The sequence below is a fragment of the Pseudorasbora parva genome, chromosome 9 (assembly GCF_024679245.1).
Source record: "Pseudorasbora parva isolate DD20220531a chromosome 9, ASM2467924v1, whole genome shotgun sequence".
Taxonomy (NCBI): domain Eukaryota; kingdom Metazoa; phylum Chordata; class Actinopteri; order Cypriniformes; family Gobionidae; genus Pseudorasbora; species Pseudorasbora parva.
In genome coordinates, this window is record NC_090180.1 from 41,385,814 (window position 1) to 41,405,813 (window position 20,000).

The window sequence follows — 20,000 nt, forward strand, 5'->3', positions numbered from 1 at the left end:
CTTATGCTCACTAAGGTTATGTTTTTTTAAGCAAACATACAGTAACAATGATAATATTGTTAAATATTATTGCAAATGTACAATGACAGTTTTTTTGTGTATATATATTTTATTCCTGTGATGGCAAAAGCAACATTTTCATTACTCCAGTCTTCAGTGTCACATGATCCTTCAGAGATCATTCTAATATGATGAGCTGGGGCTCAAACATAAATACATACACGCATACATACATACATTTATGAATATATACATACATACTGTACATACACACATGCACACACACATACATACATACATACACACATACATACATACATACATACACACGCACGCACACACGCACGCATGCACACACACGCACACACACACACACATACATACATACATACATACATACATACATACATACATACATACATACATACATACATACATACATACATACATACATACAAACATACACACATGCATATACACACACACACACACACACACACACACACACACACACACACACACACACACACACACACACACACACACACACACACACACACACACACATACACACACACACACACACACAAACACACACATACATGCATACAAACCTACACACATACATACGTTCATATATGCATACATACACACACATACATACATACTTACCTGCATACACACACACACACACACACACACACACACACACACACACATACACACACACACACACACACACACATGCACACAAACACACACACACACACACACACACACACACACACACACACACACACACACACACACACACACACACACACACACACACACACACACACACACACACATATATATTTTGTGTGAACTGACCCTTTCATCACTTCAAACTTCTGAACAGTAGTGTATGTTTTTTGTGTGTCAGACTTTTTACTATTAATATAAATTGTGAAATTCATTAAAAGATTGCGCCCACTGATAGCACAATTCATTTGCACACACTGCCTGTGTAGTTTTAGCAGCACATTCACTAAAGGAATTATACAAATTTGGTAATTGTGCAAACATGCCCACGGAATTAATGCTCATCACAGCAGGGCATTTCCCCATTTTACATGTCTTGAATACTTTTTTGTTGAGGAAGTAGGAGATATACATTTATTTATTTATTTATTTATTTATTTTATTTTATTTTAACTGGGAGATATACCATATCAGTTCAGTACCTGTATGCTGTCAATTATGTTGATTCTTGAGCATGTGCATGTAGTGAAGCTGCTATTGGTGTGTCTGCATTTCCTTTGGGAACAGGCTAATTGTGTTAGAACTGGCTGTATCTCATGGCCTCATTCTTTATACACACACACACACACACACACACACACACACACACACAAGCGCGTGCACGTCTTCTGGCCTAGTTCCAGATATGGCCCACCTCCACTTTGATTCACTAGTGCTTTTTCTTTTCCCGTCTCTCGCCTCCTCAGCCTTTCTTAAGCCTGACTGTGAGATATAGTGAGTAAGACACCTCTGCTGTCGTAGCACCTAATCAAATAGTGCTTTGGGTGTTAACTGTGGTGTAAGCAAAGCCCTGCTGTTTGGATACTGACCAACTCACTGTCTGAATGAAACACTTCCTGCTAACAGAGCGTAAAGAGCCACTGCTTTATGGACCCTCACAGACCTTTTAAAACATCCATGGCACTGTTCCCTGAATAGGGCAAAAAAATAGAGTCTGCAACTCTTACAAAAAAAAAAGTTTCTTCTTTTTCAGTGAATGTACATAGGTGCTTTCTATCCATACATCCATCTATTGTGCTGTATGAGGTGTTCTTGATTTCTATAGCCAGACATCAACCAATACATTTTCTTTTAACACACACACACACACACACACACACACACACACACACACACACACACACACACACACACACACACACACACACACACACACACACACACACACACACACACACACACCACACACACACACACACACGGTAATTTTTGTGACATATGGGGACATATAGGAGTAATGGTTTTTATACTGTGCAAACTGTATTTTCTATCCCCTTACACTGCCCCTAGACCTACCTATCACAGGAAACATTCTGCATTTTTACTAAAAAAAAAAAAAAAAAAAAAAAAAAACTCATCCTATATGATTTATAAGCATTTTGAAAAGTGAGGACATGGCCAATGTCCTCATAAGTCACCCTCTCCTTGTAATACCTATGTCATACCTATGCCATTATACACATTTGTGTCCTCATATGTCACAAAAACACCCCCCCCCAAAACACACACACACACACACACACATGAGCGGTCATATGCGTTCTGCTCCGCTGAATGGCTAATCATCGGGGTCGCCAGAGTTCGAGGTTGCTTCTTTCATCGGCGCTCCCTGTTTAGGATCCCAGTAGCCCCTGATTCTATCCCACAAGGCCCTGCCTGCACAATAGCTCATTGTGTCTCGGCCTGAGTGAAATCATTCTTCTCCTGCTTCAAGTGCTGGAACGTCTCCTCGCCAGGTTTGGTACTTCAAGGAGGAGTCACTCCAATGTCCTCGTGGAAAGTGGCTGGTCATGAAAATCAAACCTGAACCTTCCAGAATGTTTCCTGGCTCTCATCTGGTTCTCTTGCGGTCTATAGTTAGCATCACAACCTTTCCGTGATCTGTAAATCCTCAGTTCCTGGCCGGATGTTCTGTGCACTGGGGGGGTGGGGGTGGGGGGCCATTACTAAAACGTTATTTTAAACTTACTCCGACTGTTGATGAAAAGCCACTCACAGTGTTGAGTTAGTGGGCTGATGTACGGCCGCTCAGGGGCCGCCACTCTGCATGGTAATTATAAACAGTTACACATCGCTCTGGGACTGAGACCGCAGCTAAAAGGAAACGCACAACACAGCTCCATTCTGTGAGACTTTCTTGTTGTTGAGTAGAACATGTTTTGAACTTTAACCACATGGAAAAGATTTCCCGTGAAATATCATCAGCGGACATTGTGCACATAGTACTAAGTGAACTCTTAGAGATTAAATACCATTGGGGATTGAAACAACAATAGCTGATAGAAGAGTTATATAAATAAAGATAAGTTCATCCAGAAATGAACTAACCCTCATGTCATTCCAGAACTTTATAACTTTATGATTCACACATTCAGTTTTTTGGGGGATTGACAACCACATTTACTTACAGGTGTGGGTCTCGAAACGTTCTGTTCAAACATCTACTTAGAATAGCGTCTCCAATACTGTCTGTATGAACGTGCAACGGGGGACAAGCATGCATTCTCTTACCAGTAACCATAGTGACAGGGACCAATGTCATTTCAAAGATGGCGGTGTCCATAAAACTGAAAAGTCTAATCACTTTTGACATGACAAGAGTCCAATCGAGCCCTGAGTTCATCCATCCAATCTTCATTAACTGACAGCAGCTTTGATCTGGATAGAAAGCGTAAAACTGACAGAAGCAGCTCCTGTGGGGAACAGTGACTGGATCTAAGACCTTTAGATGAAACATGGCTCATGAGTTACCGAAAACACATATGAAAACCCGCAACACGGTAGACTTGCCGTTGTGCGGTGGCTCTCTCACAGTTTGCTTTGGTTTTTACTTTGGTCTCGTGAGTTTGGTTATTGAATGTGGTTGTCACTCCCATAAACAACTAGCCTGACGTGGTCATACTCAATTCTAGTCAGAATATGAGTCTGAAACTGCTCCATATTGGGCTGTGATTATGAGGCGTTTCAACCGAACCAGGAAAGACCTCAATTGGATAGACCTTTGTAGGTCTATCCAATTGATGTCTTTCTTGGTTCGGTTGAAACACGCCTTATAATCACAGCGCAATGGAGCAAACCAATCAGAGCAACGAAGCGACGCATTGTCAAATGTCAACAGACAGAGCTCAACTACTGTGTTGCCAAGTCCACGTTTTTTTCCGCGGTTGTTTTCTATGTCCAAGGGTTGAAGCAACTATTATGTGATATATAGACCCATGAGTGCGAATTTTAGCAGGCAGCCTTGCCAAAATAACACACATTTTACCTCCCAAACACCATTTTCCCCCTGGAGAACCCCCCGAGAAGCTATTGTTTAAGGCTAGTAGTTGGCGGATTTTGTTGTAAAAACTTGGCAACCCTGTCTGCACACGCACTGGAATAAACGATCTTTGCCGGTGTTGTAAAAAAATAAAATAATTTATTGATACACAGAGTACTTACCCAACATGATCATCATCTTTGAGAGAAATTACGAAGGTGAATGCATATACAAACAAGCTCTCCGTTTAGGATTCGAGTAAATATAATCCAAGCTCCTTTGATGACGTGCATGATTACATTACTGTTTATCATCTGTCCGTCATCATCTAAAGCCCGACCTGATGATTTCATTGGTCCGAACAGTTTCTGGAGCAATGCCAGACCGAACTGCCCAACCTAAAAATGTTGTGGGCGGGGCTAGGTTCGGCTGGCATCCAGGCTAATAAACAACTGAACTGTGTGTGAACGGAACCGTATCAAAAACAGCATTGACAACCGTATTCAATTTATGTGCGATCTTTGCCTTAAGTTTGTCCATAAATGCGAAAAAAGTGTTTCATACAACCAAGTCTTATACAATAGCTTTGTGAGATGAACAGACCACTGCCAGAACTGCTGATCTACCCGGATGATTGATTCAGCTGAAGATGAACTCAAGAACAAATTCAGTTTGATTCGTGGATGAATGAATCATTTGAACTGAATCAACAAATTAGATATGCCTCAATTGATTAACAAATCGTCTTTGCTTCTTTCAAACTGTCAAGATTAAAAACTTAAATCTTATGAATAATTGTTTAAATCTGGTGTGTTCTCCACACCAGAGCATTTGCATGGCTTCAGAATGTAACATTTAGCTATATAACTTAGAGTATATGCCCTGGTTTTATTATAATGTTATTATTGAAGCTTGAAAGTAGGGTAGTGGCCAGATGTATATGTATCCAGACGGGCACGTATAATGGCTTCAAAACAAATAATGAATTCTTCTGAATAATAGGTAAAAAGGGAAAAGGATAGCATAGCATGATACAAAAATCACAAATCTAATAGCCACATTGCAGTCTCAGTACATCTCTTGGGGTGTTACTCACTAGGGTTGTCGAAATGAATCGTTACTTCGATGCATCGTGATGCAGACGTGGACGATTCGGTATCGGTTCAGTAATAGTCTATAACCGGTTATAATGTATTTTCTGACGTCATTTGTCACACACATGTATTGTCGTGGTTGCCTACAATGGCAGAGAGAGGCGAGACGCTAGTGAGAGTAAATGCTCCAACTACTTTAAAAGTCGACATCTGTGCACATTTCGGATTGTATGAACAAACTGCATGACCAAGAGAACATACATGCTGTGTGTAAATCAAAGCTGTCTGATTTATCAAACTGATTTCATTTACAATTAGGCACATAAACGTAATCTCCCCAAAACGTATATACATCTGTTAAATTCCCGCACTACATGCAGATTTAATGGAGTTCACGTCACCGAAAACAACAGATATGAACAGCGCTTTATCGATCATCAGATAATTTCAAAATTAAAGACGAGATTATCAATATGATCGAGCGTGGCCACAGCACTGGTAAGATCATTCAGTGTCTTTACTTTTAAAGAAGATGATTGCATGAGGAGCACCTACGACTTTACTTTCGCTTTAATTTACGGTAATTTGTGCATTGGCTTAATGGAGAGATACTCGTTTGTGCTGATACGTGCTGTATAGCGCCATCATATCTGGCTATAACGACATAACACGCTCATACGTTTATTTCGTTTTTTTTTTTTTTTTTTTTTTTTTTTTTTTTTATACATATGTGGTTTCAACAACCAGATGTATTTATAATTTACTTTTTGATTGGAAGGTGGGCCAAACCACCTCTTAAAGTTGCTTTTAGTATTTCCTTTTGTCTATTTGTTCTGAATGCTCCTGTTGTCTTCTGTGCCCAGACTCGCGCAGTTTTGTTTGATGTTTGATGCATTTAACCTCTTAAGATCAGGGACCATTTTTGGGATTTCCGCCTGGATTTGGCCTACCCAAATTGAAAAGCTTCCCATACAAAATGTTGGTGTCATTTTACAGGAAACCTTTTGAATTTTACATAAAACCCTGCGAAAAGTGATAAACATTAAAAAGTAAACCTTATACGATGTGTGTTTTCTGTCTCACTGTCTCCAGAGCCAGCAAAAAATTATTTGATTTAATGTTGAACATTGTTGTTTTAATTCGACTATTTGAATAAACGTTATAATTATAATACAACATTTTTTTTTATATGTTATACAAGGTATTTTTGTTAATGAACTATGAAGGGAACAGAATGCAGAGCTTCTCATGCAATTTCTCAAACTTTTTGGTTGAAGCCCTGCACACTTCTGGATTTCTCTGTCAGATACAAATGCTTTTGTGATGGTTACAGTTACAGATACATATATAGATATTGGCTCGGCTGCACACCAATACTTAAAGCTCCAGTCTCCATTCTTTGTAATTGCATCTGTGTGACCAGTACAATTGTATTAAATTGTCCATTTTGTGTGCAATGGACTAAAGTAAATCATATGGGTGTTTAATGGCATAGAGGTGATTAAATTATAATAGAAGTTTATTTTTGGGTGAACTGTTGCTTTAAAAGATGGATGGAAATCCTAAAACGATTTTGACTTGCCCATAAAAGAAAAGGGCTCTCATTCGTACATATAATCTTTTATTTTTGCTGCGGTAAGCATATCATGCAATCCAATTTCTTCTAAAGGCATTAGTTTTTCAACTCACAAAATGAATCTAAAATGACTCTTTTTTGATTATTCAAGTGTAGAAATTAGTGTAATTTAATAATAAAGCAATTGTAAGAGTTGTAATTACAGCACTGCAATTCCAGAAAAGTAATTTAAAGAGCCTAGACACATGTAAATGTTATCTTTATCTCATTAGGAGCCAAAAACGCTCTTCCTTTTTTCCGACTGGCATTAAATTTAGCAGGATGAGTTTCAGTATTCTCATGCGTCTCTTTACTTTCTCATCAGGTGTTCCCTCTGGGCCAAGAAATGTCATCTCCATCGTGAACGAGACGTCCGTGACTCTGGAGTGGCACTCTCCGCGTGAGACAGGCAGTCGCGAGGACGTCATGTACAATATTGTTTGTAAGAAATGCCAAGCGGACCGCCGATCCTGCTCCCATTGCGATGATAATGTGGAATTTCAGCCCCGACAGCTGGGACTGACCGAATCCAGAGTCTTCATCAGTAACCTTCTGGCACACACTCTCTACACGTTTGAGATCCAGGCGGTCAACGGTGTAACCAACAAGAGCCCGTATCCTGCCCAGCACGTCTCCATAGACATCACGACCAACCAGGCTGGTGAGTGATTACTTTTTTATGAAGCCAAACAAGATTATGCTTGATTAAACAAGCTTATGCAATCGATACAGTCCACAGCATCAGAAAAACTAATGAAGGAACAGCATAGACCAGTTAACATTTCAAGATTGTCCAATTTTAGAATGATCAATGTGGTGTGTTGCCTGGATAAGCTAGTTAACCCTAGTTAAGCCAGCGTTCTTTTTCACAAACGTTTCAGGTCCCCCAGAATATCTTGTTGTATGAATATCTGAAAATATGTCAAAAGGTAAAACAGATTCCCCCCCCCCCCCCCCCCCCCCCCCCAAACACAAAGACTATGTTTGGTTTGGATTAGGAACAGTGATGGAAACAGATGGAGTACACTGAGTCCATCAACACCCCCAAGTCCTATAGCTTTGTCCTGGGTCAACATTAGGCAGATTAATATGCTGCTTAATGTTGATGATCGCATTATTTTACGTATTCATATGCTTAAATATCTCATGTCAATTTCATTTATATAGCGCTTTTTACAATACAGATTGTTTCAAATCAGCTTTACAGTGATAATAGGAAATTAATGGAAGATAAATTGTGGATACACTTTATATTAGGTGGCCTTAACTACTATGTACTAACATTTTAATTAATCATTTGATACAATGCACTTATTGTGTACATACTTCTTATTACATAGTACTTACATTTTAAAAATACCTTCATGTATTTCATTTGTAATTACACAGTTGGTACTTCCCTTACACTCTACTTCCCTAACTCTACCCTTAAACTGACCCACACCACCACACCTGTCCCTAACTCTACCCTTAAACTGACCCACTCCACCACACCTGTCCCTAACTCTACCCTTAAACTGACCCACACCACCACACCTGACCCTAACTCTACGCTTAAACTGACCCACACCACCACACCTGTCCCTAACCCTACCCTTAAACTGACCCACACCACCACACCTGTCCCTAACTCTACGCTTAAACTGACCCACACCACCACACCTGTCCCTAACTCTACCCTTAAACTGACCCACACCACCACACCTGTCCCTAACTCTACCCTTAAACTGACCCACACCACCACACCTGTCACCCACACCACCACACCTGACCCTAACTCTACCCTTAAACTGACCCACACCACCACACCTGTCTCTAACTCTACCCTTAAACTGACCCACACCACCACACCTGACCCTAACTCTACCCTTAAACTGACCCACACCACCACACCTGTCCCTAACTCTACCCGTATCCACCTCAATATCAGCAAAGGTGTTTTGCAATAAAATTTGAACACATTAGGTACAGAGTACTTAAGGCCACCTAATTTAAAGTGGGGCCAAAATTGTTTTGGCTATAGACACGGTTTCTGTTTGTTCTTCGCATGTGTTTTGATCAGGAGAATTTGTATTATTTCAAAAGATGTGTAGTAGCACATCTATGGTATAACAGTGAATAAAGTGAAAGCCGTAACATTTGTCAATGGCAGGGCAGTGTGGTCAAAAATAACAAAAATGTCTTGCTATTTTTTTTCCTACCTAAACAATACAACAGATGTCTTCTGTTGCAATATTTATTGTAATATCTCAATATTTTATACATAATCTCAGTATGTTGTTGTAATCTGTCTTTAGTACCAACAAAACGTTTCTCTAGCTTTCCCTGCAGCATCAACTACCATTACAACAACTGTTGAATTAGTTTTAGCATGTTATTGAATATGGCAATATTAATGTATTTGGTATATATATATATATATATATATATATATATATATATATATATATATATATATATATATATATATATATATATATATATATATATATATATATATATATATATATATATATATATATATATATATATATTTTATAATTGCATTTGTCTTGTTATCCTTTTAGGGATAAAGGATATGAATGAAGCTGATTTGGTTTTAGTAGGACAACACATTTTAAAAGTATTTTTTTAGGCTGCTCTACCTCAGTGGTATTAATAAATGAATGGCGACGAGGTAAAAAAACATTTGCATTTTCTACATATTAGACATACGGATAAGAGTAAATTTGTGCTATATTATTTTGATTCATTAATTTACAACAATATTAGTTAGCATATTATTTTTTTATTCACTTTTTATTACATTTTTAAGCTAAGCATACGAATATAAATGCTAAACTAAATAATGTTTTACCATTTTTTATAAAAATCACAAAAAATAAAAATAAAAAATAAAAATTGAAATTAAACCAGCACTATTGTGCTAGTAAAATGTGTTTTGCCCCTTTTATGTTCTGTCACAAACTCACATATATATTCTTTCTACTTTTGTTACTATTTTTATTAACTTAACCAATCTAGTTTCTTGTTTCATTTCCATTAAAAAAGGCTCCAAGTGGTCATTTGGCCTGAATACCACTGACTGAGGGATATTAAGACATAAGTATTCCGTTTCAACATTTAGAGCTGCTCACTGGACTGTGCAGGAAGTCCAAATTGAAAACATCCCCTAGTTTGACCTACGCTAAAAGATATGCATCCTCATCATTTCCTTGAGATCTCCTCTTTCAGTTTTTGAGGGCAGCCTTCTCCATCTTTCTCCACCTCCTTTACTTCCCCTGTCATCTCAATTTCCTGCTTTCACTGAATAGCTCTACAGAAGCATCACAGCAGTTGGTATGTTAGAAGTTTGTGACGATCTCGCTGGGATGCATTCGTCTGGTTCGGCGCTTTTATCTTTATCAGCGGGACCAGTATGAAAAACAGCCTTGATCGTGTCACTATTCCTTAATACATCCAGCCCTGAAACGAGGGCACCCAGAACTGTAGCGCTGAAAGTTTAGCTGCTTCCAATTGCGGTCCCCTCCCGGATCAAAGTGAGCACTTGTGGATAATTTAGCATGTGGGGAGATTTCATCCTCAAAACGTGGAAATGTTCAAACCCAGCTATGAGAACAAATTAAGTTTGAATGTATGGCAGTGCTTGCTGACAGCTCCACCCTGTTTCAATCCCTTTTCTTTTTTTTTCACAACACAACAAAAAAGACTTTTAGCAGTGTGCTGTTAAGGTGCTGAAAGCATTCTTTATAAATGTTGGCCCATATTGATAGGATAGCATCTTGCAGTTGATGGAGATTTGTGAGATGCTCTATTGGGTTGAGATCTGGTGACTGTGGGGGCCATTTTAGTACAGTAAATCAGGAGCTGATATTATTATTATTATACTTATTATTATTTTTGGATGAACATTTGGGGGAGCATGGCGTTTCCATCTGTCTCTTAAGGACAGGGAGATGATGTGCTGTGTTTGGATTTGTTTAGATGTGTGAAGGCTTAAACAGAAGAATCAGAGACCAACAAAACAAGTAGCATGCAGTACAACTCTGCCAGCAGCTATATCTTTCTATAACTCCTCTGTTCTGTTGCTCTGTGTAGATGAAAAGCTTTGTTTTGGATTTGAGGCAGATTTTTTGCTGTTATGTTTTAAAGTAATGACAGAAATGGAATATTCAGATCCCTAAACATAACAGGATGTGGAATATTGTTGCCGTTTGCATTATTTTTTTGATGCTCCATGGTGTAATTGAGGCTTGTTCATTGGAAACTACAATGGAGGGAATCATCAAGCCAGTATTAAGGTTTATTTATTTTTTTTTTTTTTCAAAAGAATATTCACACCAGGAATGAGAGCTAATGATAACTACATTAGTGCCCCAACCAAATATGTTGTCTTCTGTTTTAAATGCCTAAGCTCATTAAAGTGGATTGTGATTTTTATTTATTTATCATTAATCAGCTGGAAAAAAAACACGATATCATGGTTTTGGAAATTCAGCCCAAAATTCCAGTCATAGTAATGCCTGCTTTGTGAATGAGTCATGTTGTTGAGTTAGATCTTTTTAGTTATTTGTGGAGGGAAAAAAAGGTCTGAATGACATTTTTTGATTTGTTCAATGATTTGGGAATAAATAAAATTTCATACGTTTTTCCACCTAAAGATATCATATGCCTTCATAAAATTTGGTTCATAAAACCCAAATGTTTTAGTGTCCATTCAATGTAATTGCATGGAAAACAGTGAACATTTGTGTTCAGCGGAATAAAAAGTCAACTACATTTTAAATAAAAGTGGTTAATTGACTTGTAAGTGCTATAATGCTATAATTTCAATCATTTAAAAACGATAGCCAATCACCATCTTTTCTCTCATCCTCCAATTGTATTCCTCTTTCCTCTTAATTTAAACTGCAGCTGACATCTCTCAGTATCCATTATGTCTTGTTGCATCCCACCACCACCCCATTCTCCTCATTAGACTTTCGATATGTTACTCCACTTTCATAGGTTTGCTATGAATGAGAATTTACAACAATGGCAAAAGCTGCTTTGAATCACTTTTGTGCTTTTCTGAGGTCAGAAAGTAATGTGTAGGTGCCCTTTGACAGCTCTGGAAAAAATGAATAGACCAATTAACATAGAGAAATCCATGTTAAGGGGTCTCTTATTTTTTTCCAGAACTGTATATATCTTCAACCACCCTGAAGAACTGCTGAAGAACCATACTGGGCTTAACATGTTCTTTCTGCTGTAGCGGTTTTACATGTCACCTCAACCACTCCAAAGATCCGCTGAAGAACCATTTTTTTCCCGGTGTATTTCTTCACCATGAGGAGCACTGTTGCCATTTCAAGAGTCTTTTAGGAAGTACTCAAGGTTCTCTCCATTTGGCTTTGTTTTTGCAAAGGGAAACTATAACTATTTCCTCTTAAACTGTGATTAGTCCTGTCTTGATCACCTGTTAGTTTGCTTGTTTTGATCCAATCTAATTGGAGTTAATTGGCATAATTGGTGCTTCTGTGCAATGCTTGTTTCCAGCTGAACTGAGTCATTGAGAAGCAGTTCAAACATGACTGCACACGATCTACAGCGGAGTGCCTTGTGATCGCTTCTCTTGTGACGCTAGGAGTCGGAGCAAACAAACAAAAAAGATCATAACACGGAATCAGACACCTGCCGGGTTTTCCTCCTCGTTCTGAGTGTAGGAGAGCAGAACGACGAGGTAAATAAACCAGATTAGCATGCCACTGTAATGGCCGCTGCTGTGTGTGTGACAGTTAAACGGTGCTCTTGACAGATAGATGCTTAAGAGCCATGCTCTCCTCCATTGTTATCATTTTTGGAGACCGTAATGAGTCTTTTGCCGCTAATGGGCCCTTCTTGTGCGGAGAGGTCTCAGAGGTAAGCAGTAATTGTGTACTTTTTGTACCTGATGGAAATGCCCAAGGGGGGAAGAAAGAGATGAAAAACAGTAGAGGGAATGGAGATGCTGTGCTCTCAGCACAGGGGGGGATAGGAGACTATAGGTATTTAAATTTAATTAAAGCATAATCAGGATTTAATTTCATCCTTAAAAGCTGGGTAAAAGAGGTTTTCTAAAGAGCTGGCCTGAAAAAGCATAGTTTAGTTCAGAATTTGGAAGACAAGTCAACACCTCAAACTCGTTGTTGTGCTCCTCAAACCATTCCTGAATCATTTTTGCTTTGTGGCAGGGCACATTATCCTGCTGAAAGAGCCACAGCCACCAGGGAATAGCGTTTCCATGAAAGGGTGTACATGGTCTGCAACAATGCTTGGGTAGCTGGTACGTGTCAAAGTAACATCCACATGGATGGCAGGACCCAAGGTTTCCCAGCAGAACATTGCCCAAAGCATCACACTGCCTCCGACAGTTTGCATTCTTTCCATAGTGCATCCTGGTGCCATGTGTTCCCCAGGTATCCATGTGATGTAAAAGAAAACGTGATTCATCAGACCAGGCCACCACCTTCCATTGCTCTGTGGTCCAGCTCTGATGCTCACTGTTGGGCTTTTGGCGGTAGACAGGGGTCAGCATGGGCACTCTAACTGGTCTGCGACTATGGAGCCCCTATACTCAACAAACTGCAATGTACTGTGTATTTTGAAACTTTTCAATCAGAACATTAACTTTTTGAGTAATTTAAGCTACAGTATCTCATCTGTTTGATCGGACCACACAGACCAGTCTTCGTTTCCCACGTGCATCAATGAGCCTTGGCCGGCCATGAGGCTGTCGCCGGTTCATCACTGTTCCTTCCTCGGATCACTTTTGATAGATACTGACCCCTGCAGACCGGGAACACCTCACAAGAGCTGAAGATTTGCAGATGCTCTGACCCAGTCATCTAGCCGTCACAATTTGGCCCTTGTCAAACTTGCTCAAATCCTTACACTTGCCCATATTTCCTGCTTCTAACACATCAACTTTGAGGACAACATGTTCACTTGCTGCCTAATATATCCCACCCACTAACAGTTGCTGTGATGAAGAGACAATCAGTGTTATTGATATCACCAGTCATATTGTTATGCCTGATTGGTGTATTATCATATTTAACCGTGATTAATCAATTCGACAGCAATTCTCACTATAAACTAAATATGAACTATGTAACTATGACATATGCCTCAGTAAACTTCGAAATTACGGCTTATTATTACTAGTTGGTAAGGTAGTTGTTAAGTTTAAGTATGATTAAGGGATGTGGATTATGGCCATGCAGAACAACGCATTAATATGTGCTTTAGGTATTAATAAACAGCCAATACGCTAGTAATATGCATGCTAGTAAGCAACTAGTTAAAAATGAGAATTGGACCCTAAACTATAAACTGTTAACCAATAAGCCAATTACTTTTATATGTACAGTGACTTTCCTCAGTAATTAGTTGCCATACTTCTAGAAAAATAAATATAAACATATAAAACACAAATAAAAGGTAACAATGACACATCTAAAAATAGAAAATTAGAGGTTATGAGTTGAAAACAAAACTTGATATATTATTTTGAATAGTTTTTGACAGCTAATTTGAAATCAATAATTAGTATCTGCTAATGTTACACCAACAAGAAAATAAAAAAAACAGACCATGATTTCTTCACCGAGCGATTGAGATGAAAAATGTCATCAGGGTCGTGGTGGCTAATGTGGTTATTTTCAGCGTAACAGGTCAAGCGCTGAACTGCTCTCTTTATTCACCCGGAGGCGCCTTGTGTTTCCCGATGGGTTCAGTGGTTTGGAGAATAAAACACCCAGTGAGTGTTTGGCATTTACAAACTGCATTTGGTGCTATTGGTCTGGGCACATATGGCAGGACAGGTGGGGTGGGGGTAGGAGCTGACCTTTCAGATGCATGGAGGGTGTAGTTATTGCACATTATATAGTCTGTAGGTTGTTATTTGTCAACTTTTCAAAAGCTTGTGTGCAACACAAAAGCACAACGTCCGTGCTTCCACAGCTAGAGTGAAGAAACACGTCCTCATAGTGTCCACACAACTCACAAATGGCTGCTGGGAACATCGCTGAAGACTTCAGCTGCCTGGGTGCCATCTTATCTTAAAGCAGTCTGTCCATTCATCTTAATATTACATTTCATATGCACTGGAATCAGTGTTAATTAGAAATAATTGCTAAGGACATATGACAGACTAATCAATGTGTATCAACATAGAGCCTCTTATTTCCTGCAGTGAGAGATAAACAAATGAATTAACACCTGTAACACTTGAGTTGTAATATATATGAAATGTATGTTACACTGGGGGACTGTTACTGCAGTTAGACCCATCTTGGTCTTGACATTTTTTGAAGGTCTTGGTCTCAGACTAAGAAGACTTGGTATTTATCTCCGCTCAAGACCATAACTGCAAGGATATCACTAAATTGTCAGTGCATTGACTGATTCACTTGTTAACATCATTAATGTGATTTGATAAAACGTACTGCTTAAAATGCAATCAATAACTTCTTTCTAATGAGATTTATTTTGTTGCTGTGCTGCCGGGGTTCAAAATCAATGCAGGATTGTTTCAAAAATGCCCAAAATTAATATAAATGCCAACTTTCAAATTCAAGATATTATAAAAAAAAAAACATACTTGTATGATTTGTATAACATAATTAAGCAGTATCACAAGAGCAAGAGAGCTGTTTTAATGAATATAAACACAATTGCAAATGTGGTTATTAATTTGTGGATGACGCTATATATATATATATATATATATATATATATATATATATATATATATATATATATATATATATATATATATGTATGACAACACACAAAGATAAACATGTGACTGTAAATAAAGTAAATAAAATATGTAAACCATACTTCTGGTGTTAGGCAAAGAGGGACAGGAAGATTGAAAAAAACATGGAAAAAGAGTACAGGAAATAAATCCAGTGACCGCCGGCCCCTTGGCTCTGAAGTGTTATTAAACTACCAGACTGGCATCTGGACTGTGTCTGCTGATTCCCTCATCAATATAGCCGATTTAAAAGTGTATTCTGAGCCTGTCCCTTACTGGACACAAAACTGGATGAAGGGCACACTGTTCTAAATTAAAAATGGTAATTCTGTAGATAAATCGTCTATGCTCCCTTGTGTCACTCCAAACAATGGAAGCAAATGTTGACCAGTGGCTATTAAGCTCGAAAAATAAAAAGAAAGCACCATAGAAGTAGTCCAATGTGAGCTGTACACTACAGTAGCAGCCACTAGTGATATCCAGAGAATATATATGTGTTTCTAATAGTTTGCTTTAACCATCAAAATATGAAGAAAATATTTAAAAAGATTTTTATATTTTAAATATAGTGTAACCACAAAACAATAAACTTTAAAACAAAAAAGGCTCATAGGAAAAAAAAAAAAACATACACTGAATACACCATAATTAGTTATTTAATTGGTTCTCTCTTGTTTTTGCAAGTATGATCATTATTTATTTGTACAACAGCCTGGCCGAAAATTATGTCTGCACAATTTGCATGCTAAATTATGTTATCACAAATAAAACAATGCCCTCTAAGCACAACTACATAATATGCTTACACAACCTTTAAAAAAAAAAAAAAAAAAAAAATATATATATATATATATATTTGAATGAGCGGTGAAGATGTACATTTTCCTAAACCCCACACATGACTTTTGGCCATTACTGTATATTCCAAACCTTCTGAAGCTATACGACATTTAAAACTAAAATGTGGGTCATTATTCATTTAAATGTTTGTCTTCCTCCTAGAAACTTACTGAACTATCCAATTATCCACTTATGTTTGTCTATTTTTTGAAAACATGAAGTACAAAATCCATTGAGACATTAAATAGAACTTTCTTATTTTGTGTATTTTATGCTTAATGAGTTGAAAATATAACTTTTTGTTAAATTATGAAGTGTGTTGAACTTATATAAACCCTAGATGTTCATTTCCCTTGAACCTAGAAAAAAAAAGTTTTCTCACTGAGTCTAATTTGGTTGTTTCCCTAAACTCTATAAGACATAATGATTAATTTCAGTCATTGTCTCCTATCTGCCAACCCTCAGGGGTCAGGGGAATGGAAACACGTCCGTTTAGAGAAGTGAGCATGTCTGTAAATCTTTCCAACACTCAGTGAAAACAGGACATTTGATAATGTTTGTGCTGAAAGAGCGTAGGATTGTTTGTTGTTTTCAAGCACTAGCCATTTGGAGACTTAAAGCTGCTTTCCATCCTCCTGTACTGTAGGTTTTGTTGTCATTTATTTCAAAATAATGTCTTTTTTTCTGCTCTCCGAAACAGGATTGTCAGAAGCCATTTCTTGTGATGGCTTGTTTCTGCCAACTTTATAAGCATTTCCATTTCCAAGACTTTTTTCAAAACTGCTGTACTTAATCACCATGAGACACCAAGCTGAATTCTATCAGTGATGTTTGATCTTTATTTTATTTATTCATTGTTGTCTTTTGGCACTCCCAACACTTATAAACCCATCTGCCATGTGGTGAAATCTGGGAATGGTTGATCGTGTGTGTGTGTGTGTGTGTGTGTGTGTGTGTGTGTGTGTGTGTGTGTGCGCGTGCGTGCGTGCCTGCGTGCGTGTGTGCATGTGTGCGTGCGTGTGTGCGTGCGCGTGTGTGTGTGCGTGTTTGTGTGCGTGTTTGTGTGCGTGTGTGTGTGTGTGTGTGTGTGTGTGCGTGTGTGTGTGTGTTGGTGTGTGTGTGTGTGTGATTTAGATTATGTTCTCTTAATCTTTGTTTCAAAGTACAAACCACAACCAAGTCAAGGCCAAGCGCATAGACCAGTGGTTTCAAACCCAATTACCAGCAAACACTGTTCCCATGAGCCACAACAATAAACTCAGGAGAAGAATGGTACATAAACCAGCTGGAGAAGAATAGTTGTTTGAATCCATTCATATGAAAGAGAGACAACCGCTCACTATTGTACAGAAGATCAATAAATCTCCCCATCAAGCGCAGCATAAATGAATTTGGAAAGTTGCTCAGTGCTGTAATTACTGTAAAACTCACTTTATTCAGTAGTAACAGCAGTGCAGCCATGAACCGAAACAGATCTTCTATATTGGATTTACATCAACTAACCACAGCAGACATGCTGTAAACGTTGTCACCAAATGAAGAATGAACCGCTTACACCATGTTTTTTTTGGTTATTATAATTCTTTATTAGATTTATTTTTATAGAATATGATATTGTGTTGGCAGAGGGCAAGGAGGGAAAATAATAAGTGCGCTGAAGGAACGAGAGCGAGACGGAGACAGTGAGAAAGAAAAGCATGGGGTGAGTTGTATTCAGCTGTCAGTCAGGCGGGTTTTATGGGTCTTGTACATACTATCAGTGTCTGGATGACAGTCACACCCTATCAATCTCTTCAACACACTCTCTCGCTATTTCTCTCACAGGCTGTGTGTGTGTGTTTGTGTGTGTGTGTGTGGGGGGGGCGGTAAACCCTACATTATGAGGACAAAATGTTCCTACAAAGATGGCAATATCTGAAATCATTGTCCTTTTGGGGACCTTTTTTGGTCCCAATGAGGAAAAAAGCTTATAGATCATACAAAATGCTTTGAAAATGTAAAAATGTTGAAAGTTTTCTGTAATGGGTAGATTTTGGGGTAGGGTTAGGGTTAGGATTAAATAGAGTACATTTAGTACAGTATACAAATCCTTCTGTCTATGGAATGTCCATAAAACATAAAAAACAACAACAACGTGTGTGTTCATGGTATGGTTTATGGTCTAGGGAAAGTGCAGCAGCATAATGTCCATTCAGGCTGGTGCGTCACAAGGCTGCGTTCTCTTATGTAACACCTAGTTTTCACAGCAAATCATTTCCTGGGATAAAATGAAGACCTGTGGTCTGTTCAGTCTCATTGTCCTGTTTGACTCAGAAGCAGATAAATATTCAATAATTTTAAACTAATACAATACAATTTTTCAATGTAAATGCCAGGGCTCATCAGTGCGAGCATTTCACTCACATTTGCATCTAAATAGAGTACTGAATAAAAAGTTCCTGTGGATCCTCCGTTTTATGATCCTCATAAAAAGTCTTAAATGGTATAACAAATGTATTAATAATTTGAAGAGGTCTTATATTTGAGGAAATACAGCCTAATGAGTGTATTACATGCCATAAATAAAGAGGCCATATTATGCCTTTTTTGTTTTGGGTCTACTAGAATAGATTTCAGTGCTTGAATATTTAAAAAAAAAAAAATATTTTTCACTGTCTGTCAGCAACACTCATAGACAGTAAAATAAATGGACAGAGCTATCCCATTGACTTCAACGGCGGAAAGTGATGTCAGTAAAGGAGCACTCACTTCCTGATGGCTGAGTGAACTGCGCAGGCTCAGACTGAGCTTGACGACGTAGATGTGACGTGAGCCTCCTGTCTGACAGCTGTAGGTCTTCTAGTAGATGTGGAAAGTGAAATCTGAATCACGTTGTTTAAATATTTTCTCCCGTTGTTTTTTGGCTCACTATGGGCTTCTCCCCATTCTTCTCCCTTGATTTTATCAGACTTTATGTCTCCACGTCCCCCCGACTGTCTCATAGACAGTAAAAGATTGCCTGTGAGTGTCTCCTCAGGTCTATACGGTAATTTCTCAACTGTGCGACAGAGTCGCGTTGGTTATGACACAATCGTTAGCCTATTTTTTACAAAAACAGCTTCTGTGGGGCGATAGTGTAAGATACAAGGCAATGGAGCCTTTTATGCATTGTCGTGTTTCTTAAGAAATAAACAATAGAAAAATGGAGTCTTTAAACGCCTCTGATGTAAAGTTATTCACTGTCAAAGTGACTCAAAAATGAATGGGAGTCAATGGGATGCTAACAGCAGGTGATGGCTTGGTTAGCAATGGCCGCCCCTAGGGGTGGAACGCTTTCCGAGCGCTAGATTACCCCCTTGGTAACACTCTGTTTAGTTCCTGTCTCTATGAAGCCCCACCCTCTGAAAAGAACAGTCTGCTCTGACTGGTCGGCTGGACCAGTGTGTTGTGATTGGTCAACTGCTTCTAGTGTGTGTTTAGAACCCTACCATCTAAGTTTTAACACTCTACTGTGTTAAACTACCCGGACCCTCTTTTTGCGTTTTTCTTTTTCGTTCTTTTTTTTGCATACACAAACTTGAATTGGAATTATTTAAAGGAGAAATACTGTGAAGTTCCCCGATTTTT

The 20,000-nt window shown here is 38.4% G+C and overlaps 1 protein-coding gene across 2 annotated transcripts in view; it reads left to right on the forward strand.

The window, feature by feature from the left end:
• Positions 1-20,000, forward strand: part of LOC137089162 (ephrin type-B receptor 1-B) — a 319,379-nt gene that overhangs the window by 216,818 nt on the left and 82,561 nt on the right. For both annotated transcript variants that reach the window (XM_067452662.1, XM_067452663.1), the window contains exon 5: positions 7,098-7,433. In XM_067452662.1, coding sequence (XP_067308763.1) covers positions 7,098-7,433 — 336 coding nt within the window. The remainder of the gene's footprint in view (positions 1-7,097; positions 7,434-20,000) is intronic.